This window comes from Protopterus annectens, chromosome 16.part0 (genome assembly GCF_019279795.1).
Source record: "Protopterus annectens isolate FY-2018-M chromosome 16.part0, PAN1.0, whole genome shotgun sequence".
NCBI lineage: Eukaryota > Metazoa > Chordata > Ceratodontiformes > Protopteridae > Protopterus > Protopterus annectens.
This window is the reverse complement of record NC_056750.1, coordinates 69711102-69735687: the sequence shown is the minus strand read 5'-3', so window position 1 is coordinate 69735687 and position 24586 is coordinate 69711102. Positions and strand designations below refer to the sequence as shown.

The window sequence follows — 24586 nt, the reverse complement described above, 5'->3', positions numbered from 1 at the left end:
ACTTTATATAAGCACTATGGGTTCTAAATCCCTCCATTGCCATCACATACTTTATATAAAGCACTATGGGTTTTAAATCCCTCCATTGCCAACACGTACTTTATATAAGCAATATGGGTTCTAAATCCCTCCATTGACATCACGTACTTTATATAAGCACTATGGCTTCTAAATCACTCCATTGCCATCACATACTTTATATAAGCACTATATGGGGATTTCTAAATCCCTCCATTACAATCATGTACTTTATATAAGCACTATGGGGTTCTAAATCCAACCATTGCCATCACGTACTTTATATTAGCACTATGGGTTCTAATTGCCATCACGTTACTTTATATAAGCACTATGGTTTTTCTAAATCCCTCCATTGCCATCACGTACTTTATATAAGCACTATGGTTTTTCTAAATCTCTCCATTGCCATCACGTACTTTATATAAGCACTATGGGTTCTAAATCCCTGCATTGCCATCACATACTTTATATAAGCACTATGGTTTTTCTAAATCTCTCCACTGCCATCACGTACTTTATATAAGCACTATGGGTTCTAAATCCCTCCATTGCCATCACATACTTTATATAAGTACTATATGGGGGTTTCTAAATCCCTCCATTGCCATCACGTATTTATATAAGCACTATGGGGTTCTAAATCCCTCCATTGCCACCACGTACTTTATATAAGCACTATGGGTTCTAAATCCCTCCACTGCCATCACATACTTTATATAAGCACTATATGGGGGTTTCTAAATCCCTCCATTGCCATCACGTACTTTATATAAGCACTATGGGTTTCTAAATCCCTCCATTGCCATCACGTACTTTATATAAGCACTATGGGTTCTAAATCCCTCCATTGCCATCACGTACTTTATATAAGCACTATATGGGGGTTTCTAAATCTCTCCATTGCCATCACGTACTTTATATAAGCACTATGGGTTCTAAATCCCTCCATTGCCATCACATACTTTATACAAGTACTATATGGGGGTTTCTAAATCCCTCCATTGCCATCACGTATTTATATAAGCACTATGGGGTTCTAAATCCCTCCATTGCCACCACGTACTTTATATAAGCACTATGGGTTCTAAATCCCTCCACTGCCATCACATACTTTATATAAGCACTATATGGGGGTTTCTAAATCCCTCCATTGCCATCACGTACTTTATATAAGCACTATGGGTTTCTAAATCCCTCCATTGCCATCACGTACTTTATATAAGCACTATGGGTTCTAAATCCCTCCATTGCCATCACCTACAGCGCAAGTGAAAACAATTACATTACTTCAACCACTTACAGATATCACTAATGACTGCTCCTAACCGCATGAAAACTGACTGACCACTTTAGATTTAAAAGAAGGATTAGTACGAAGAGACACCCTGTCTGTGAAATAAACTAAAGACAGGAATAGCCATGAGAACATTAAGTTCAGACACTCTCTTTGTAGATTAAGAGCCAGAAGAACAGTCTTCCAAGTAAAATGTTCTAAGAAAACTGAAGTACACTCAAAAGGAGCCAAGTCAGTTTTTCAAGTGCAAAACTGAGGTCCCAAGACAGCAGAATAGGCTTTGTGGGAGGCTTGATATGAAGGGCGCCTTAAATTCCTTGACCTCTAACCTAGAGGCTACAGGAGGATTCAAGGGCAGACAATCAGAAATTGCTGATAAGTGATCTTTACGTGAAGAAAGTGCAGCTGTGTACACTTACCATAAATGTAGCTGCCCAAGTGTATTCACTGTTGCAATCATCACCTGTGGGTTGTCCCTGCTATGGTAAGCCCTCGGCCAACCTTAATATCAGAGTCAAAGTTTGTTTGCGTCGGCTGCAGTCACCTGTAGTCTGACATCAGGTCGTTAGTGCTATAAAGCAAGTCAGCTGACTTCATTACATCGGTTTTTCTTGCCCCAACTCATCGAACTAGAAGGAAATAAGGAAAAGTGGTCCTGATGGCCAAACGCCACCGTAGGAAGCTTACGTCCCCCTAGGGGAAGGTACTATGTGGGGGATGGAGGGAGGGACACCAGGACTGCAACAGTGAATTACATTTATGGTAAGTGTACACAACTGCACTATGTTCTTCATGTTTCACTGTTACAGTCATTACCTATGAGAGGATCCCCAAAGCTGAGGAGAGGGGTGGAAGGAAACCTTAGAGCCCTAGGTATGGGTCAGCAGGCCATGCAGAACTGCAGAGGCAAACCCTACCCTGGGCTTAGAAAAAAGAGGTAGGTGGTAATGCTTTCTAAAGGTATGGATAGAGGTCCATGTGGCAGCTTCCAAGATGTCCCTGGTGCGGACTCTGAGGAAGGAGGTCCATGTGGCAGCTTCCAAGATGTCCCTGGTGGGGACTCATTTGAGTAAGGCTGTAGACGTGGTGGCTGTTCTAGTGGAATGGGTATGGACAGACTTGGGGTGTTTCCCATGTAGTCTGTAGCAAAAAATGGATACAGTGTGATATCCATTTGGAAATGGTTCATTTGGAAATGGGCTTCCCCTCTGCCCCAGGGGCAAAGCTGACAAGTAGTTGGTCTGTTTTTCTGAAAGGTTTAGTACAGTCCAGATAGTATTCGAGTTGTCTGTGCATGTCCAGCAAGTGTAGAATTCTTTCCCCCTTGTTTTGAGGGTTGGAAAAGAAGGTGGGCAGGTGTATGGCCTGGTTGAGGGTCACATCAGATACCACCTTGGGCATAAAGGAGGGGTTAGTGCTCAGGGAGACCCTGCCTGCATGGAAATGATGAAGGGCTCAATGGCCATGAGAGCTTGAAGCTCTGATACTCTTCTGGCTGAGGTGAGAGCTAGTAGGAAGGCATTCTTCAGGAGAGGTATTTCAATTATGTAGAAGCAGCAGGTTCGAAAGGAGGTAAGGTTAGTTTTTCTAGAACATAATTCAGGTTCCAGGGCGGCATGTGAGGCCTTCTGGGATGTCTGATATTAGAAGCTGCTCTGAGGAACTGCTTAATCAAAGGATGAGAGAACAGGGGTGGGTCTGAATCAAAATGCGCAGACATGACTGATGCATGGATTTTAATAGAGGAGAAAGCGAGGGCACTATTGAGCAACTTGGCTAGGTAATCCAAGCTAAGACGGATGGAAGGATGGGAGGTACTGGCCCCTTTGGACCGGCTCCAGGAGCAGAATCTTTTCCATTTTCCTGCGTATGATTTTCTGCTGCTGGGCCTTCTGGCCTCTGTGATGATGTCTAGGACCTGTTTGCTTAACAGGGACTCCGTGTTAGCTTTTAAGGTATAAGCCATGCTGAAAGATTGAGAGTCTAAGTCTGGATGCAGCATCTTCCCCCTCCCCTGGGTCAAGAGGTCTGAGATCAGGGGAAGCTGCTTGGGGGGCTGAAAGGTCAGGCTACGCAGTAAGGGGTACCAATGCTGCCTGGGCCAATCTGGAGCAATGAGGACGGCCTTTGGTCTTTCCTCCCTTATTTTGATCAGTATCATGGGAATAGCTTTTGCAGCTGGGGGTTGAGGTGCGAGGCAAAGAGATCCACTTCCAGATTCCCCCACTCCTGAGTGATTTGTAGAAAGATTTCTCTGTTGAGCTGCCATTCATGGAGGTCCGGTAAGTTTCTGCTTAGGTGGTCTACCAGGGTGTTGCTGACCCCTGGTACATATTTGGCAATTACGTGTAGACCCATGGAGGTGTCTGTAACCCAGAGGCTCATGGACAACCTGCACAGGGTGTAAGATTGGGTCCCCCCCGTTTGTTGATATACCACATTACTATGGTGTTGGCTGTTTTTATACAAACCCCTGGCCTGAGAAGAGTTTTAAAGATGTCAGAGCCTTTTGTAATGCCATCATTTCTTTCTGATTGATGTGCAAATTAAGTTGCTGGGCATCCCAAAGACCTTGGGTGCACCTGCCTGCTAGGGTAGAGCCCCAAGCAATGTATGAGGAGTTAGTGGTGATGGTCTGGCCAGTAGGGCAGAGGATGAAGGGAAGACCCTTGTTCCTGGTACAGGTCTCTGCCCAACAGAGAAACTCTGCCCTTATACATGGGATCAAAGGGACAGAGGTTTCTAAGGACAGAGTGTTGGCACCAATGGTTCTTTAGATACCACTGAAGTTTTGTCATGTGAAGCCTGGCCAGAGGAATGAGAAGGATGCGAGATGCCACGTATCCCAGGGCGTGCAGGAACTTTCTCATGGTGAGGTGACTTCTGGAAGCCAGCTGGGTAAAGTAGAGAGGCAGGAAGCTCTGCTTTTCTGGGTATAGAAAGACTATTTGGGATGCTGTGTCTAGCAGACCTCACAAGAAAATTATCTTTCTGGTGGGGTTTTGCTTTGATTTTTTCTCATTGATGGTGAACCCTAGGTGCCTGAATGAGGCAGTTGTCCAGGTAAGGGTAAATCTGTATATTTCTTTGTCTGTAGAATGCTATGGCCAGGGCCAAGCATTTGGTGAATACTCTGGGTGCAGTAGACAAGCCAAAGGGCAGCACAGAGAACTGAAAGTGTTGTGAGCCTGCTCTGAAGCTCAGTAATTTCCAGCAGGATTCCCTGATGGGGATGTAGAGGCTGGCATCTTTTAGGTCTATGGTCACTAGCCAGGCATTTTTTGTTAGCATACGCAGCAGCTGCTACAAAGTTAGCATTTTGAATCTGGGGACCACCAGGGAGGTGTTCACAATGGATAGATCTAAAATGGGGCACCAAGTGTCCTCTTTACTGGGAAAAAGGAATAGTCTAGAATAAAATCCTTTGCCTGTTTGATTTGAGGGTACAGGTTCTACTGCCCCCTGGGATATGAGAGTTTGCACCTGTTTCAATGCCTCTGCCCACTGATTTGGAGGCACGTCTGGGTACCCTCTTGGAATTGGGAGATCGTCAAAAGAGAATTTGTATCCCTGAAAAATGATCTTTAAGACCCATTGGTCCTTACAGAAAGCAAATTGTCTTTGAAGAGGGAGATCCTTCCTCCTAGTTTTTGATGAGTGAAGGGAGGGCAGAGGGAGGAGGGGGAGTCATTGTGAGTGTTTGCCATAGAATATGGCATGGAACTCCCTGCCTTAAAGATGGAATTGGTCCATTGTTTGCTTCTCTGCTGGCCCTGGGATAGGGGCCTGGATGGTCTGTCCCTGTGGGTCTTACCTTGGTCCTGTCTGCTAGGTGCAGAGAAGGCCCAGTGTTTAGAGGGAAAGTTCCTGCTGAACCTGGGGGATTGTACCCGAAAGAAATCTTTTACTGTTTGCATAGATTTTGCTTTTCATTCCATCTTTTTAAGCACATCATCTGCTTTTTCCCCCAAACAAGCGCTCCTTATCTAGGGGTACATCAATACATTTAGACTTGACATGATCAGGGAGAGGTTGTTCCTTCAGCCATGCATGTCTCCTAATAACAGATCATGTCACTGCTGCCCTGCTAGAGGCGTCTAGGGCATCATATCCACATTGTAATGAGTGTTTGGCCACTTGACAAGCAGAGTGCAGTAAATCTGATTGGCACAGTCAGGAAAAGCATCAATTTTCTGTTTTAATAGTTCCAAAGTGTGTTGTTGATATTTTAACATATGGAACTGACAATTGAGTGCTCTGATAGCTAAGGTTGCAGAGGTGTATACTTTTTTACCCCATCTGTCCAGAGCTCTGGAGTCCTTCTCAGAAAGAAGTGGACTTTTGGCAGAACTAATATTAGCTCCTTTAGTTCCCTATGTAATGACCTCTGGGTCTGCAGCAGGATTTTTGTGCAGGTATTTGTGAGAATCTGGTACTCTGTAGTACCCGTCAAGTTTACTGGGAGCGGGAGGGAGGGTGTCACAGGCTAAGCTGGATTAATGGAAAACATCATCCACCACTTTCGGGGGGGTGGCCAGGGGTCTGTGCTGAGGAAGGTCCTGAAACTCTAAGTCTTTTCTTAGACTGTGGGAAGTCCTAGGATTCCCACTGGAAATGTTCCCTGAGGGAGTGAAGGGCTTCCCCAAAGGAAAGGTTCTCTGGATGGGAGGCAGAAGGGATGGATTCCTCTGCATCTGAATCCTCATAAGCAGTTAAGGGATGCTGATGCTGTTCAAAAACTGAACAGTCAGATTCCTCAGAATCCTGTTCTGTCATAACTTCTGAAGAAGGGTGCCTTTTCCTTTTAGCAGTTGTGGGCTGACTAACCCGGGCAAGGGAAATGAGATCCTCCGCCATTTTTAGCATTTGTGCTTGGGGTGGTGTAGCAGTAGCATGATGGTGGCTAGAAGCAGATTTCCTAGGAGTGGCCTGGCTTCTAGGCCTGAGAGAATCCGTTGGTCTGAAAGAAATGGTAGTCAGAAGAGAAGATGTTGTTTTTTGTCTAGATTCAGTAGTGCGAAAGGCCTCCTCAGAAACTGGTGCCTGCATAGCAGCTCCGGACCCAACCAAGGCAGAGATGGCCAAAGGCTCGGAAGACGAAGATTTCTGCTGCATACCGGACTCCAAAAGGGTCTCGGTAGAGGCCTGCGTAGATAGTGAATTGGGCATCAGGGGCTGCAAAAGCACCTCACTGAATTCCAGAGAACTGACTACCTGCTTAGCGGTAGCACCATCGGAAGGCTTAGCCTTGTGTGGTCTGTCTCTATCTTTATCTCTATGTTTTTTTTGGAATGTCCACAGATTATTGGCTGATGGACACCATATCGGAATGTGAAGACGGAACACAAAAATAACAGTCTATAAAAAGAGCTCTACGGCAAATGGTTCTCACATTAAAGACGGCACAGAACCAGCAATGGGGGACATCGTGGTCTGGGGGAAGCAAACAGATCCACCTCTGGTGTCCCCATCTGTTCCTCAAGAGCTTGAATATTTTGGGTTCAGTTTCTATTCATGTGGGTCCAGGAGATTTCTGCTTAAGTCATCTGCCAGTGAATTTAGTTTGCCTGACAGGAATTGAGCTTGTAGGTGCACTTGGCTGCTCAAGGCTGTGTTTCACAGAGCCATGGCTAGTCTGCAGAGTGGGTAGGAATGGGTTTTCCCCTGCTTGTTTATGTACCACATGACTGTAGTGTCTGTCTTTACCAACAGTTGTCCTGGAAGAATAAGGCCTTTGAAGGCTGTCAGAGCATTCTGTACCGCTAACATTTATTTTTGATTGATATGCAGGTGCATCTGTAATGGGTTTCATTTGCCTTGACTACACTGCCCTGCCATGTGAGCCCACCATGCATAGTCTGATGCATCTGTCATTAGGGTTTGGGTGGCAGGGGGTAGACGTGAAAGGGAGTCCCTTGTTGTGGTTGCAGGCCTCTGCCCACCAAAGAAACTCTGCTCTTAGACGATGAATGATAGGAATCACTGTTTCCAGGTCCTGAGAATGTTGACACCAGAGACTTTTTAGGTACCAATGAAGTTTTGTCATATGCAGTCTTGCATATGGAATTAGTAGAATGCAAGAGGCCATGAACCTCAGAGCTTGCAGTATTTTCCTTGCAGATAGCTGGGTTTTTGTGGCCAGTAGGCTGAAGTAGGTTGTCAAATAAATTTGTTTCTCTGGAGTGAGGAATGCCATCTGGGAAGTTGTGTTCAAGATTGCTCCCAGGAATACAATGTGTTGGCAGGGCACCAGGTGCGATTTCTTTTCATTGATGGTGTACCCCAGTGAAGTTAGAAGTGTCTTTACAAATACCAGGCGCTGTAATAGCTAGTCCTGACTTTCCTCCTGAATCAGGCAATCATCCAAGTATTGGTAAATCTGAATACTTCTCTGCCTGCAAAATGCAATGGCTGGAGCTAGGCATTTTGTAAATACCCTGGGCGCAGTAGATAATCCAAAGGGAAGTGCAGAGAACTGATAGTGCATAGAGCTTGCCCTGAAGCATAGGCATTTCCTGCAAGATTCCCTTATGGAGATGCGCAGGGTGGGCAGGTAAGCTCATTTTTAGTCTAGGGTTGCCAGCCAGGCATCCTTCGCTAACATAGGAAGCAGCTGTTGGAGAGTTAGCATTCTGAATTTTGGAATCACCAGTAAGGTGTTGAGAATAGACAGATCTAGGATAGGATGCCAGGAGTTTTCTTTTCTGGGAACCAGGAAAAATCTTGAATAAAAGCCTTGTCTCCTTTGTTCTGCTGGGACAGGTTGAATAGCCTTGATGCTGAGGAGGGAAAGTACTTACTTTTTGGCCTCTGCGCACTGGTTTGGGGGGAGATCTGGCCATCCACTTAGGGTTGGGAGTGAGTGGAAGTAGAATCTATATCCCAGGGAAACAATGTTTAAAAAACATTTGTCTTGGGTAATGAATTCCCAGTTTTTTGCATGCAGGGCAAGTTTTCCTCCTAAAGGAGCAAGGACTTTTGCAAAGCTTAGAGGAGTTAAGGATAAGTCATTGTGCAATTTTACCATAGGGGTAAATGTTTTGGATGCGGGAGCATCCTACTCCTTAGATCTGTGCATAACCCGAGACTCAAGTCTTGGTGGTTTGCTGCCCCTGGGTTTGGACTGAGAAGGCCTGGAAGGGACTAGAAAGGACCAGTTCTTTGAAGGCAGATGCCTACTGAATCTAAGTGGATGTATTTGTAAGAAATATTTAACAGTTTGCACAGATTTAGCTTTCTCCTCCATCCTTTTGAGGACTTCTGTTTAATTGCCAAATAGGCGCTCTTGGTTTAAGGGTGCATCCAGTAATTTTGCTTTGACATGATCTGGCAGGTTTTGTTCCTTAAGCCAATCATGCCTTCTGAGAACAGACCCAGTGGCAGCAGCCCTGCAAGATGCTTCTAAAGCATCAAAACCACACTGCAAAGTATATTTACCAACTTGGTCAGCAGAATGCATTAAATCTTGTAAATCTCTGTGTTGTGCACAGTCAGGAATCAACATTAGCCCCATAATATGCTGCTGATACTTTAACATATGAAACTGGCAATTTAAAGCCCTAATGGCCAGAGTAGCAGAGGTGTATACCTTCGTATCCCATCTGTCTAAAGCCCTAGAATCCCTGTCAGAATGGGTAGGATTCTTGGCAGTAGTAGCCTTAATGCCTTTTGGTCCTTGGGAAATGGTCTCTGGATCTGCAGTAGGATACTTGAAAAGGAATTTGTGAGAGTCAGGTACTGTACAGTACCTGTCAGGTTTCCTGTGAGCTGGAGGCAAAGTATCTGGAGAAGGCTAGATTCCAAGAAAACATCATCTACAATCTTCACAACAGGAGGGTAGGCTAGAGGCCTGTGCTGAGGCAGGTCTAAAAATTCCCAGTCTCTCTTTTTGTACTGAGAGTAGTCCTGGCTTTCCCAGTGGAAATGCTCCCTAAGGGTATGCAGGGTTTCAACAAAAGAAAAAACTTCTGGAGGGGAAGCAGAGGGAATGGGAATCCTCTGCGTCAAAATCCTCAAAGGTAGATAAGGGTATGTCCTGGTAGTCAGAAGGAACAGAGATATCAGATTCCTGATCAGAAGAATCAGAAGGAAAATCAGTTCTAGGTCTCTGAGGGGGAAGGCTGGCTTCCCCTAATTAAGGTAATAGGGTCTTCAGCTATTCTAATCATTTGTTTTTGAGGCATGTGGGCCTGAGAATGCACTTTGGTAGTCTGTTTCCTAGGCACAGTGTGAACTTTAGGCCTGCGAAATTCTGTATTTTTAGCTTGAAATGAAGTCGTCGGTTTAATATGAAAATCGGTAGGCCTGAATACACCCTCAGAAGCCTGTGCCTGCACAGTGGCTCCGGACCCATCCGAGGTAGAGACATCTGCAGGTTCCATAGTCGAAGAAGCATCTCGCGGCATACCGGACTCTGAATGGGTCTCAGTAGAGGCTTGCGAATTTGTAGAAGCGGGTATCAGGGGCTGCGAAAGCACCTCATTGAGTACCGGCGGACTGATGACTAGCTTAATGGAAGCGTCATCGGCAGGTTTGGACCTATGCAGACTGTCTCTGTCTTTATCCTTATAGTTTTTCAGAAGATCGGTAGTTGGATGGCTTAATGAAGCCATTTCAGAGTACGGAGATCGAGAGCAAAAGTATTTGGCTACAAAAATTGCCCGACGACGAATAGTTTGGGCGTTGAACAAAGCACAAAACCAACAGCGAGGGACATCGTGGTCTGGGCCTAAACAGGTGACGCAGTAAGAATGAAAATCTCTATGAGGTATTTGCTTTCCACAGGCAAGACGATTATTAATTTTTTCTGACATCGGTTAGAGCAAGAAAAAAAGGATCCCCAACGGGGTACTTATCTTTTAGAAGACTTCAGGTATGAAACTCGAAAACAAAAATTTCAAGAGTCTGCCGACTGGCACTTGCGAATTGTTTCTGCTTTGGGCACCGCATGGCAAGAAAGACTGATGTAATGGCATTGGCTGCATGTTTTATACCCCTGAAGACCTGACATCATGTAAGAAGCAACAGCATCTGACGCAGAAATCCCAAGACTCTGGCATTCAGGCTGGCTGAGGGCTACCTGCAGGCAGATCACCAAAATGTGATGACTGCAACAGTGAAACACGAAGAACATCAGAATAGATGAAGTTGTCCGTTCAGAGGGGAGGCAAAGAGATCTACCCGGAGAATACCCCACCAATAGACAATGTCTAGGAACACATCTCTGTGAAGCACCCATTCATGAGCGTGTGTTCTGGACCTGCTCATGTGTTCTGCAAGAATGTAAACTGCTTGAAGAGTCACTTGATACTAGACTGCTAGATCCCAGACCTGAAGAGCCAGTCTGCACAGCAGTCTTGTGACCCCCCTGCTTACTGACATACTACATCACTGTGGTATTGTCAGTGAAAACTATGAGGGGCCTGGGATGAAAGAGGTAATCAAAAACTTGTAGAGACAAAAGCAGTGCTCTCATCTCTTTAATACTGAAATGACCCAACCTTTGATAAGGCGGCTGAAGACCTTTAGGGAGCAACAAGAGGAACCTTACCCCCGTCTGAGGTGGCTGTGAAAAGCTCCTGAATGGGAAATGGAGCCTGAAAAGGAAACCCTGAATTGAGAGGGAGGTGATGAATCCACCAGTGAAGCTTGAGCTTGAGACAAGAAAAAAAAAAAAGAAAGAAAATGGAACTCCAGGGGGTAGCAAAGCTGAAGCCACATTGATACGAGGTACCACTGAATTCTTCCTCATGTGGAGCTTGGCTAGACGAAGCATGGGAATAGTGGAAACTAAATCCCAAGACCCGGAGAAATTCTCTGGCTGTGACAGACGACAGTGGAAGAGAAGACTGGAAAAAGGCCGTCAGAGACAGAGCCTCGGAGGCAGGAAGAGATGCCATGCATAGGAATGGTCTGAAGCTTGCATTCACGGAAAATATGATCCCGAGAAGGCATGAGGACTAACCTCTGGAGGACAGGTGGTAAACTGAAGATCCTACAGCAGACTGCTAGGAGAAGAGGCTTGAATAAGCAGATTGCCTAGACAGGGAAAAATGTGTATACCTCGAAGCCTGCAAAAAGCAATGACAGCAGCAATGTATTTCCTGAATACCCTTGGGGCAATAGAGAGGGCAAAGGGCAAAATGCAAAAGCAGAGAACTGAAAAAGGAAGGAAAGAGACGGAGAAACAAACATTTCCTGAAAAGAGGATGAACGAGAATGTGAAGGGCATGCATCCTTGAGATCCAGAGACACCAGAAAGGCCGGGGAAAGCAAAACAGGAAACGATGTCTGAAGGGATAATATATGAAAAGGTGGGATCTTCAGAAATGTGTTGAGCAAGGAAATATCCAGAACTATTCTCCATGTACCCTCCTTCTAGCGAAGCAAAAACATCCTTAAGTAAAACCTCTTCCCCACATGGAAGAGAGGAACAGGGTGAACTGTACCCCAATTTAAAAGAGATTGCAGAACCTCTGGGAAATTAGGAAGCTGTGCTTGAGGAGGTTGAGAAATGCTTAAAAAGGGAGGAAGGGACTTGCCAATCATGAAATATCCCTGATGGGTAACTGACAGAACCTGAGGTGATTTGATGCCAATTTGGAAGAGACAAGGAGAGCCAGAGAAACCAGGGGACCTAGCTGAGAAAAGCCAGACTTCAAATACAGTCAGGCTTATCCTGAAAAGAATGTTTCTGGGAGGAAGGAATCTGAACAGACTTAGCAGAAGGAACACATCTAGAACTCTTTCTTACCCTTGGGGGAGCCAAGTCTATCCATGAACAACGGCAGACTTGTAAAGATAGTACCTCTGAAACTTGGGAATAAGGGAGAGAGACTTAAGTAAGCCAGCAGCAACAGTCCCAAGAAGACTGCTGTTATCCAGAAGAGTATCCAAAATGCTTGGCCTTGATATTGTCGAGCAAAACCTGAAGATGCAGTCAGGAATAACACTTCATCGCTGAACCAAAGGCAGCAGCCCTTGAAGAGACATCAGCTACTAAATAGCTGCATTTTGAGTGACGTGCAATTTGAGAAGTGGACGCTAACAAGGACAGGGCAGAAGCCATCCTTTTAAAATCAGGGAAGTCAAATAGCATTTTAGAAGCTTGGGAAAAGAGGGCCAAAACATACCTGGTCATGTGAGTCTAACAGCTAATGCCCCTAAAGGACATGGTGGCAGCAATATAAACTTTCTTCCCCATCTTTCCATAGCTTTATCATCCTCATCAGAAAGGAGAAGCTTAACAGATAGCAACAACTTAGAGGGTTTGTCAGAAGAAATGGATACCACTCAAGGACTAGCAGAAGACCACTTTTAAAGAAATTTGCAGTCCTCAGGCACCTTATAGAACCTATGAGGCCTCTCTGGCACAGGAGGCTGAGAGTCAAGAGCTACAGAGGTTGCAGAAAAGGTATCCAAGAAGACAGTCAGAACAGGAGGGACAGGCTGATGGTTTGGGAAACTCCATTTGTAGGAGCTCATAATACCTCTTTTGAATGTCAAAGACCTGGGAACAGTCTCACTTAAGAATCCATCATGCAGACAATAGTATCCCCAAATGACAACTCTTCCAAGGGAGAATGTGGACTGAAGAAACCCTCTTCTTCCAAACCGTAGCTGGGGAAGGAATTTGAGAAGAGTAAGCCGGGGATTCTTCCCCAGAATTCAACCCCTCATCTAAGGAAACCAGTTCCCTAGGCCTCTTAATAGGAGTGGAAGACCAGGGAGGAGCAGGGACAGACAACCCTTGAGGAGGCTTCAAGGTCATTTAAGCATTAAACAAACCCAGAGTGAAATCCTGCCATTCATGCTGGGGATCATTAACAACTGGGGAAATATTCTCAGTTTTCTGGGGGGGGGTTCTGTGGGACATCCACCTGAAAACCCCCCAAAAGGGTCAGAACTTTGATGCGACTAAACAATAGTGGTAGGAATTTCCTCCCTTACTTGAATTTGAGGAATCCCCCTTGGTCCCTTGGATGTTATCAGTTGAGGTTCCCCTTCAATATCAGATGCGGATGTTGGGAAAACCTCCGAGGACATCTGAGTCATATTGGCCTCTGAAAGGGTCACAGCAGAGGAATCCAAAGCTAGCACCAGATGGTCCTCAGGGCTTTCACTAGCCTGTAGAGAGACGTCTGTTTGGGCTTAACTTTTTCGGCCTTCTTCTTGGCAGATGGCTGGTCCTTGGAACAGGAGGATGCTACCAGAAGCACCCTGAGCCAACTGCTTAAGTCATCGACTCTCAAGATATATGGACAAGGAGCGGTAACTAAGTAGGGTCTTAGGCACAAATGCCTGGCAGATAGGACACTGTATAGGATGGTGGGACGTACGCGAGCAAAAAAAAAAAAAAAAAACAAACAAAAAAACCCAGACATTTTACATTTCTGGATGACAAGGGCACAATGCCATGCAAAAGTAAAATAAGAGGAGAAGAAACCCCAACAGAGCACCTGTCTGAAGAACAGCTTGGTAATCAGGAGAAGAAACCCCAACAGGGCACCTGTCTGAAGAACAGCTTGGTAATCAGGAGAAGAAACCCCAACAGGGCACCTGTCTGAAGAACAGCTTGGTAATCAGACCAGCAGAAGGGCTTTCAGGCCAATATATGATAAAGGCATTCAAACTGGAGGCAAAGAAGTTCTGAGTGCTTGCATATGGCCATCACCTTTATGCCCTACATCTTGTGCTGGGAGCATATATTGTGATGTACGGTGCCTGTAAGAGCTGAATGCTTAGGTATACTGGCCGGACATTGGGCTATCCTTGGCAGGAAATCCCTTACCTGTAGAATACTGCAACAGTGATATGGAAGGACATCAATTTCCACAAACACATAGATCTGTGAGGTTTCCCTTGGCTAAAAGTCTTACAATGTGATGACTTGGACTATGTAAGGGTCATGGTGACGAATCCTAAGGAAAGAATCATAATATTTCATACACATCAAACATGGGATGCAGTGAGGAAGCTAAACAGGCTAAGAACACTGTACATATACATATATATATATATATATATATTATATATATCTATCTCAACATAAGTATAATTTTGAGGGGAGGAAAATACACTATGGAATAATTAATTGAGTGTAAGACATAATGTACTTTATCCACCTAGAAATATCACCTAACTGTATATTATTTTTTCTTGCCACTTGATAATGTCAGCATACACCTGCTATTAGAACAATATACAAGCCCTCACCAGTGAATAAAATATCACTTTCTGAACAAAGACAGTACTGATCGCCATATCTTGTACTGAAACCTCCCAGAATGCTCAGTTTCAAAAGATTTCAACATTAGTTTTTTTGCAAATGCAATCCACAATGGTTACTTAAAAATGCTCACCAAATGAATGCCAACATAAATTCCATTCTCTTCCTTCTCTGGTAAGTACCCGTAAAAGGTTACCCTGCCAAACAACTGGTCTCCAGCAATGTCAACGTAAACTCTGCTCCCCACTTCCAGTGGCTCTACAGAACTGCTGCTGGGCGTGCGTGCTTGCAGGCATTCTTTGTTATGTAGTCTGTTGTCCCATTCTGTGGCTATGGTCTCCTCAGCAGGTTCTAGACGACTTGCAGGAACAAAAACACCGCCATTTTCTTTACAGGAGAAGAATTTCTGCCCTTTAAAAGAGCCATCAGTAAAACCTTTACCTGCAGTCTAAAAGGGAACGAACACATACAAATAAGCCTGCAAACTATGCATCATACTCCATTACAAAAATGCACTGAAATAAAGCATTTTAAATGTACATTCTCCTAATAAGAAGCTTTTGTCTGGAAGATTTTTTTTTTTAACTACATGCATTCTAAAAACAGTATGCAGTTACTTTCAGAGCACATGCACACAAATGCATACATGGAGAGGTCTGCACACACTTGCTACACACAACACCACTGTTCAGTAAACTACAATTATGCACCAATTATGAAGATACAAAATGTTGAAAATACATAGTGAAAAACATGTTAGGAGAAACTGGGAATTTTGCAGATGCTATATTCAGACAAGAACCAAACTACATATTCAGAATTAATTTGGGGATTGTAATCAGAACATCAGTTAATAACACATATTTTCCCTAGAAGACTGAACTAAGTGCAATATTATTAAAATGGTGAATACATGCTTTGTTTTTGTGAGGACAAAAGTTCCAAAGCAGAAAATAAGCTTTTTCACATCACTCCGTGCTCACCTTACAAAATATTTAAATTAAAGAGACACGCACTATGAAATGTACTAACCTGTCTATGCTACACATGTTAAGTACAGCCAATCAAAATGGGGGGCAAAGCTGCCATAGTAAAACCAAAAGTGAAGTGAAGCATTCCAAAACCTGCTTAAAAGTAGTAAGTGAATCAGAATCTTCAGTGAAAGAACTGGAGGAACTAAACACACCTACTGCACATTTTGAAGAACTAGACACCAATGTAACGTACCTTATTTCTCAACTTAAAATGCAAGACAGTTACCTCAAAAGATTACAGATTAGGTGCAACACCAAGCCTTCTGATTTTATGTGATAAATGTGAATTAATAATCATTGTCTGGCACACACCTCAAACTCTTGGCACAAAGCCAAAAAATAATGGGTAGGCAAAGATTCCAAATCATATACAGACTTAAGTTGCCAGAATAACCAGTTTTGCATTAGAATGCATTTTTGAAGGATAATCTGAAAAGGAAGTCTGAAACTATCATTATAAAGTGACTTCAATCCTCCAGGATTTGCTAGAAAACCACAAATATCATTAGGAAAAGACCAAAAATACAAGTTAAAAATATCCAAATGCTACGATATGTTGGCTGGTATGGCAAAATGTGACATTTTTGTAAATCTTAAACATTACTCTTAGTGAGCTGTGTGTTTCTGAAATATGCATCTCATTAAGCAAATATTTTATTATACATATTAAAATTTACTTCAAAAATCAGACAAGCAAGAATTTGTGTATTTAGAGGAGGAGGCGGCATTATCAATTTATTAATAAGGGTATGTGCAAAGATGTTCTTTTGCTTTTTCTTGTCTGCAGCAAATTAAGGGTTTTCTTTTATTAATAAAAATAGGTAATAAAATTGGACAATGTTAATTAGCAAGCCTTTAACCACAAGCAATTAGTGGTGTCTGAAGTTAGGCATTGCTGCCTGAAAACTCTGTATTCTCTACATCTTAACCTATATATTTTTTCCAAATCACAGTGCAGTGTAACTTTTGGCATTACATGAGTAACACTGACACATGCACAGTATATCAGGATACCAAAATTAGCAGAAGGCATTGAAATTTAAAAAAAACGCTGTGCAAAACTGCCTCCAAGCTGCTCAAATTCACAAAACAAAAAACTGAAGCATGCACTCTGTCATCATCAAAACACTAATGAAACAAACACCATACTAATGTTAGGCCTAACACACAAAATGCTAAATTATATTATAGACTTTTATATCAGAAATAAGGGGGGGGGGTGGGACTCATCAAGTACAACAACAAAGCACAAACAGGGAGTAGGTTAAAGGTATGGTGGCCGTAAAAAAAGTGTAAGCATTGGTAAAGGCCGAATGGCCACATTCAGGTTAGGTAAAATAATGTTTGAACTGTATTTCTACCACACTAAAATCTTAAAACTACTGACCATTGTTTTTTTTTTTCTTTTGCCATTTTACTCCCTATATACAAATGCCTACAACTCCAAAATGATTTAATATATTCCAATGAAATTTTCTGGGAAGGTCATCAGCATACCTCTCAACTTCTGGTTCAGCAATAAGACCATATCTCTGAAACCTTTTCAAATTAGTACATTTCTCAGAAAATGTCATGACTATTAGCTATACAATGCACTTAGTTTATGATTCCAGATATAAAGACAAATACACAAATAAATTCATGTAATGTACTTCGCCACATAAAAGTCTAAGACTCAGGGGGATATGAAAAGTGACATCTTTCCTATTCAAGATGCATAAATAATTTTTAATTTAGATATAAATTTAAACTATGCCAAGTCATATTTTAAACATATGCTGCTTTCCTCATCATAGGAAGTTGCATAACCACCTTTAGTGGAAAACAAGTGAAACGTAATAAGCCAAACTATGACATTGAAGTGTCTGTGAATCACTATATGTGTGTATAAAAGGCCATAAATTAGCCCCTTAAGTCACCGACAAGGCAATCACATGCCCTTCCTTGCACAGGTTTACTTCATTCCTCCTTTGAGCAGAACACACTCCATGACCTAGCCCCCCCCCCCCCCAAGAAAGTGTCAAGTACCTGCAGCAACTTCCAGAAAGCACTGCTACTAAGGGATGTTTTGTTGTTAACTATATTTTGTTTACATCTCATCTCCTTTTTCCTCCTGAAGACATATTTTGCGAATCACTGCTAAGACAATGTAAAACATCTGCTTCAACTCCCTAAATGCACCACTACAGAAGGTTTCTTTGTTGTTTAATTTGTTTGGCATGGGAAGATGGCATATTTTTTCATTTAATTATGATATGGTTGTCCTAGGTTACCTTGCTGCTACATATACTGACTTACTAAAAAAACATGAAAGCCTGTGTTTCAGATTTACCTTGGGTCTTTACACAACTACCTCATTACTGCCAAATATATGCAGCTGTACTTGATGTAATGGCGTATTTTCTGCTTGCAGATAGTTTAACTTCAGTCTTTGTATCCATCCTTAAACCTAGTCTTTCATTTACTCAAGTGCATAGCTTTATCTTATTAAAATCCCTGGATATGGAGGCCTACCTTCCATTCACTGCTATGCTATCTGGGTACACTGTTCTGCACATGCACAGAATGACTCCCTCTATGAATCAGAGGTATTACTGTCCTGTTTTTTTTTTTTTTTTTTTTGCAACCCCTCACCTGCTGGCCACCAGTGACCACTCACAATCAATGAGCCCTTTATCTCCTCAAGGGGGTAACAGGTATCATACACCCATTTCTTTCTGTGTAACATGACAGCCAATCATTAGGCCATCATCCAGAAAGGCGTCAGAGTCACTATGGGCCCCAGGAGGTCCAAATTCTCTTTGGCAAGGCATACTAGGTTTGACAGTCTATGGCAGAGAAGCACTACAGCTTTCTTGACCTAGGAGTTTAAGCTATAGCAGCACATCCTTTTGGCCCAGACTCTGTGGGCTGCACTAACCACAGCTCCTCCCACTGAGTGTTACCCAGGTTGTGGGCCATAACTTTCTCCCCTTAGGATAGGGGGGCCTTATGCTGCTCCCTCCCATCCTCCCACACTGGTCCCACCAAGCTCCCATGCCTCCAGTTGAACACAAGTTGTCTGGGTCACAATTCGGACTTTATCACTCTGAGTCATGGGAGAGAAGATACTGTTCTTTCCTTTGATATGAATCCCCTGGCACCTTGTAAATGCACAGGACTGCATTTGCACAACCTGTTGTAAACATCTTACCAGATCTGCTGTATATTCCCTCTTCTTTTACTACCTTTGACACAAAGTTATAGTATAGTCATTCACAAACATTTGGTCACATTTCTCCTGCACTGAGGTAGACATTAAGTTTACCAACTGGTATCTGTTTTTCTGTCACACTTCACATCAACTGTCAGATATGTCTGACACAGATTTAAGTAGTCCTTTTACAGCTGTAAATATAATGTTACTATTACTCAGTGCCTTGTTTAACCAGTTTTATTAGTACATTTAATGATGTACTCTGACGTATTTACTTACTGACAAACTATTACTGGGAAAGTCTAACTTGATAGGTGCCCATTTTCAGAGGCAGCCTGGGGTAAAAGTTCCAAAATACTACAAAAAGCAATATGAGAATAACAATTTTAGAATCTTAAAAAATATCACAAAGCATCTACAGTTAGTTACAACAAATCAGCCTTAATGTGACAACACTGGTTAAAAATATAGAGCTTATATGACTATGACTTAATATTTAGAGAAACTTTGGCCAGTCTAGAAAAAGTAAATTACTATATTACAAACCTCAATTGCAATATGAAGTGGGAGAAAAAAAACAGGGTTATGGCATATTAAGATAAGAAAAGTACAGTTTTGTACCTACCATAAATGTAGATGTCCGAACAGGATAGCATCTGCAGTCTTTACAAATGGGTTGTCCTGTCGTCAGGCAGCCGTTCGGTCGGCCGGATTCCAAAGTCTGGGTCTGGCCTCGGCTGGTGTCGCACTTCACCCGACGTCATAGCTGCAGTTCTTCGGGTATAAAGGCATCAGCCGACGCCATTTTCCTCAGGGTTTCTTGCCCCAGATGCCAGTTGCCCTCTTGGATAGCTAATTTTTTGGATAAATGCCAATGTTTCCAAATAGTAGAAGGCAAACACATAAAATTATCATGTATGTACATATATACAAACAAATACACCATAAGAGATCCCCCCCCCAGCTAGCTATTTGGTGGGCAAATACCCTAGGAGTACCACAGAGGGGAAGGAGGGTGGGTAATCCTGACTGCAGATGCTATCCTGTTCGGACATCTACATTTATGGTAGGTACAAAACTGTACTATGTCCTTCAAGGATGCATCTGCAGTCCTTACAAATGGGTAGAATACCATAGCTAAACTAGGGGAGGAGGAAGAAGAAATTATGGTGTAGTTAGGATCCCTTGCAAGACAGCAGTGGCAAACCCTGCTCGGGATCTAGAGTATAAAGGTAAGTTATAATGCTTGGCAAATGTATGCACGGAGGTCCAAGTAGCAGCCTCTATAATGTCCTTGGTAGCCACTCCTCGTAAGAAAGCTGTGGTAGTGGCTGTAGCCCTTGTAGAATGAGGCCTTATGTTCTGTGGAATTTACTTTCCATGGTAGGAGTAACAGAATCTAATGCAATTTCCTATCCACTTGGAGATTGTCTGTTTGGAAATTGCTTTTCCTTCCCTTCCTGTTGCATATGCTACCAGAAGCTGGTCAGTTTTTCTATTGCCCTTGGTTCTGTCCAGGTAGTAGCGTAACTGTCTATGTACATCCAAGGTATGCAGCAGTCTTTCCCCCCTGTTCTGTGGATTGGGAAAGAAGGTAGGAAGGTGGATTGCCTGGTTTAAAGACACTCTGGATACCACCTTAGGCATAAATGTAGGATTAGTTCTCATGGATACTCTATCTTGATGGAAGATTAGGAAGGGTTGTACTGCCATTAAAGCCTGTAGTTCTGAAACCCTTCTTGCTGAGGTAATTGCCAGCAGGAAAGCAGTTTTCCAGGATAGGTGTTGAAGATCTGCTGTTGCTGCTGGTTCGAAAGGGGGAAGCGTCAATTTTTCTAGTACAAAGTTCAAGTCCCATGCTGGCAATGGTGGTTTCCTAGGAGGTTTTACATTCTTAATTCCTCTCAGAAACTGCCTGAGTAGAGGATGTGAAAAGACAGGTGGATCGAAGCTGTATTCTGCAGAAATAGCTGATGCATGTATTTTGATGGAGGAATAGGACAGGCCTGTATGGAATAGCTCTGCCAAATACTCCAGGATGTTGGCAATGTCTACCTTTGACACATCTTTGCCCCTCTCGGTACTCCAAATGAGAAACCTTTTCCATTTTCCTGCATAGTTCCTTCTTGTTGAGGGCCTGCGGGCCTCTAGGATAATGTCTTTAACCCTTTGGGATAAATCTGGATTAGCTGCTCTTATGTAATGTTCCAGGCAGTCAGTTGCAGAGTTTTTAGGTTTGGATGCAGGATGTTGTAGTCGCTCTGAGTTAACATCAAGGGAATCAGGGGCAGTGTCCACATTCTCTCCTGGGACATGCTCCTTAGTAATGGGTACCAATGTTGTCTTGGCCAGTCTGGAGCTATCAGAATGATCCTTGGACGTTCCTCTTTGATTTTCAATAGCACCTTGTGCATCAAAGGAAGAGGTGGGAATGCATATGCTGTCAGGCTTTTCCAACTGAAGGATAGAGAGTCCACCTTCCAAGCAAGTGGGTGGTATGTCCTTGTGCAAAATTTCTTGAGCTGGTGATTGAGTGGGGATGCGAATAGATCTATTTGTGGCAATCCCCATTTCTTTGTGATGGCCTTGAAGATGTCCGGGTGTAGCATCCATTCGTGAGCATCCGAGGTAGTTCTGCTTAATGTGTCTGCTAGGATGTTTTCTTTTCCCGGTACAAAAATTGCTTGTAACTGAATGTTGTAACTCAGAGCCATATTCCATAGGTCCAGGGCCATTCGGCATAGAGGGTATGAATGAGTGCCTCCCTGTTTGTTGATGTACCACATGACTGTGGTGTTGTCTGTCCTTATCATCAACTGCCCTTCTTGGAGGAATGGTCTGAAATTCTGGATTGCTAGTTGTACTGCCAGCATTTCTTTTTGATTTATGTGCAGGTGCAGCTGCTCTGGAGTCCATAAGCCTTGTATGCACTTGTCCAGCATGTGGGCCCCCAACCGAGGTCTGAGGCGTCCGTTGTGATGGTTTGGCTTGGTTGAATCCTGTGGAAGGGCAAACCTGGGTTTGACTGGCATGTCTGAGCCCACCATAGGAACTCTTGTTTCAGGCATGGAATTAGTGGTATTTCGGTTTCTAAGCTGTGCCTGTGTTGAGACCATAAATTCTTTAGGTACCACTGTAGCTTTCTCATATGTAGTCTGGCATGGGGGACCAGGATTATGCAGGATGCCATGAAGCCCAAGGCCTGCAGTACTTTCCTTGCTGTTAGTTTGCTCTGCTTTGTTAATGCCAAGAAGTAGAGAGGAAGTTGTTCTTGTTTTTCTGCAGTTAGGAATGCCATCTGTTTGACTGTGTCCAATTCTGCCCCTAAGAAAGTTATTGTTTGGGATGGTATCAGTCTTGACTTTGATATATTGACTGTGTATCCCAGGGCCTGTAGTAAGCAAATGACTCTTTGTAAGTGTTCTGTTAGCTTGTTTTTGTTGTCCGCTTGTATCAGGCAGTCGTCCAGGTATGGATAAATTTGGATTCCCTGAAGCCTGCAGTGAGCGATTACTGATGCCAGGCATTTCGTGAACACTCTGGGTGCAGTAGATAAGCCAAAGGGCAATGCTAAGAATTGATAATGCTCTGATCCTGCAAGAAATCTGAGGTATCTTCTGCAATTTGGTCGTATGGGGACGTGCAGGTATGCCTCCTTGAGATCTAGAGTCACCAGCCAATACTCCTTGCCCAGCATGGGAAGAAGTTGCTGTAGGGTCAGCATTTTGAATTTTGGAACAATGATGAATGTGTTTAAAGCGGACAGGTCGAGAATAGGCCTCCAATTTTTCTCTTTTCTTGGAACTAGGAAGAGTCTAGAGTAAAATCCCTTGCCTTGTTCCATAGGTGGTACCTTTTCCACAGCTCTCATCCTTGCTAATTGAGCTATTTGTTTTAGAGCTTCTGTCTTTTGATTTGGTGGTAGGTTTGGCATTCCTCTTTTTCCTGATAAGGTGTGGAAATGAAACCTGTAGCCTTGGTCTATAGTTTGCAAAATCCACTTGTCTTTTGTGATATAGTGCCAGTTTTTTGAAAATAATGCTAACTTTCCGCCTAAGGGTGCTTCTATTTGTTCCCTGGTAGGCGGTGTCAAAACCAAGTCACTGTGATTGTCCTGTTGCAGTGGTAGTGGTTGTGTCTGTGCCTCGTTGGTTGTTACCTTGCCACTGGCGTCCCCTGTAGGCACCTCCTCTGGATTGATTTCTGCCTCTTGAACGCCTATTCCTGCCTCTCTGAGTTTTAGAGGAGTCTGGAAAGGACCAATTTTTGGAAGGCCAGTTCCTGCTAAACCTTGGAGGCTGAACCTGCAAGAAATCTTTCACTGTTTGTACAGATTTTGCCTTCTCTTCCATTTTCTTCAGTACCTGTTGGGCAGGAGAACCAAATAAACTGACCTTATCCATAGGAGCATCTAATAGCTTTGCTTTAACATGATCCTGCAAGACCTGTTCTTTCAACCATGCATGCCTTCTTATAACTGTGCCAGTCATGGCTGATCTAAATGAAGCCTCCAGTGCATCATAGCCACATTTTAAGGAATGGTTACTAACCTGTTGAATGTTATTTACCATTTCTAGAACATATTTCTTATCTAAAGAATCATCCGAGGACAGTTTCTTAGTTAACTGATCAAGCATAAACTCTTGGTATTGGATCATATGAAACTGACAGTTCAAAGCTCTAGCTGAGAGAGTAGCAGAGGTGTATACTTTTTTTACCCCATCTCTCTAAGGACCTGGATTCCCTTTCAGAAGGGAGAGGGTTTTTAGCTGAGGTCGAAGCTACTGCCTTAGGCCCCTGGGAAATAGTCTCAGGATCTGCGAAAGGAGCCTTGTATAAATGGTGATGAGTGTCCGGGACCCTGTAGAACCTATGGTGATGAGTGTCCGGGACCCTGTAGAACCTATCGGGCTTAGCAGGGGCTGGAGGTAAAGTATCAGGAGCAGTGCAAGCATCATTGAATGCATCATCCACAACAGAAAGAACTGGAGGTATAGCTAAAGGCCTATGTTGTGGTAAGTGTAAAAAGGTCCTAAGCCTTTTCCTTGAATCTGAGAAATCTTGTCCCTGCCATTGGAATTGCTCTCTCATGGCATGTAAAGTTTCCCCAAAAGAGAATTCCTCTGGTGGAGAAGCAGAAGGAATCGATTCTTCAGCATCGGAATCTTCACAAGTAGAAAAAGGAGCCTCTGGATGGTCTGTATTGTCTGATTCATCAGAAGAGTCATCTGAGGATACTGGCTCAGGGGGCTCTGCTCTAGGTCTCTTTTGTGGAGGTTGAGAGGCCCTGTCTGGGTGAGATTGGGATCCCCTTATTAAAGAGATGAGATCCTCTGCCAGAGTAAGCATTTGGGAACTGGAACTGGGCCTGTGAGAGGGGGGCTTAACAGGCACAGACTTAGCAGTTTTGGCTGCTTTAGCCCTGGCAAAGGCCTTTATAGACATGGCTGCAGGAGGCCTAGCAGCACCACGTGCTGGGATAGAAACATCCAAAGGGATGGTGTCCGATAAATCTTGTGAAACCACAGTAGTAGGTAAAACTTCAGAGGCCGATTCAGCAAGGGTAGAAGGGGCCTCGGTAGTAGTCATGGATTCGGCTGAAGATTGAACCGTTTGCTCGGTTTCGCCGAAACAGAGACACTCGCGTTTGCTTAACCGTGGTTTCGCGAAACTGCGGACCGCGAGTGTCGGTCCTTTCTTTGCGTTCTTAACAATTTGAGTAGTCGGAGGATCCGGCGGCATTATGTATGCAAAATCTGAGCCGAAAAACTGTTCAGCAAACTCCGACCGGCGCCTAAGCGTTACGGTTGAAA

At 43.5% G+C, this 24586-nt stretch overlaps 1 protein-coding gene across 1 annotated transcript in view; it reads right to left on the bottom strand.

The window, feature by feature from the left end:
• The window catches only part of LOC122790731 (ubiquitin carboxyl-terminal hydrolase CYLD-like), an 855039-nt gene that overhangs the window by 668028 nt on the left and 162425 nt on the right, over positions 1-24586 (bottom strand). The window contains exon 3 of the mRNA XM_044058312.1: positions 14677-14991. Coding sequence (XP_043914247.1) covers positions 14677-14991 — 315 coding nt within the window. The remainder of the gene's footprint in view (positions 1-14676; positions 14992-24586) is intronic.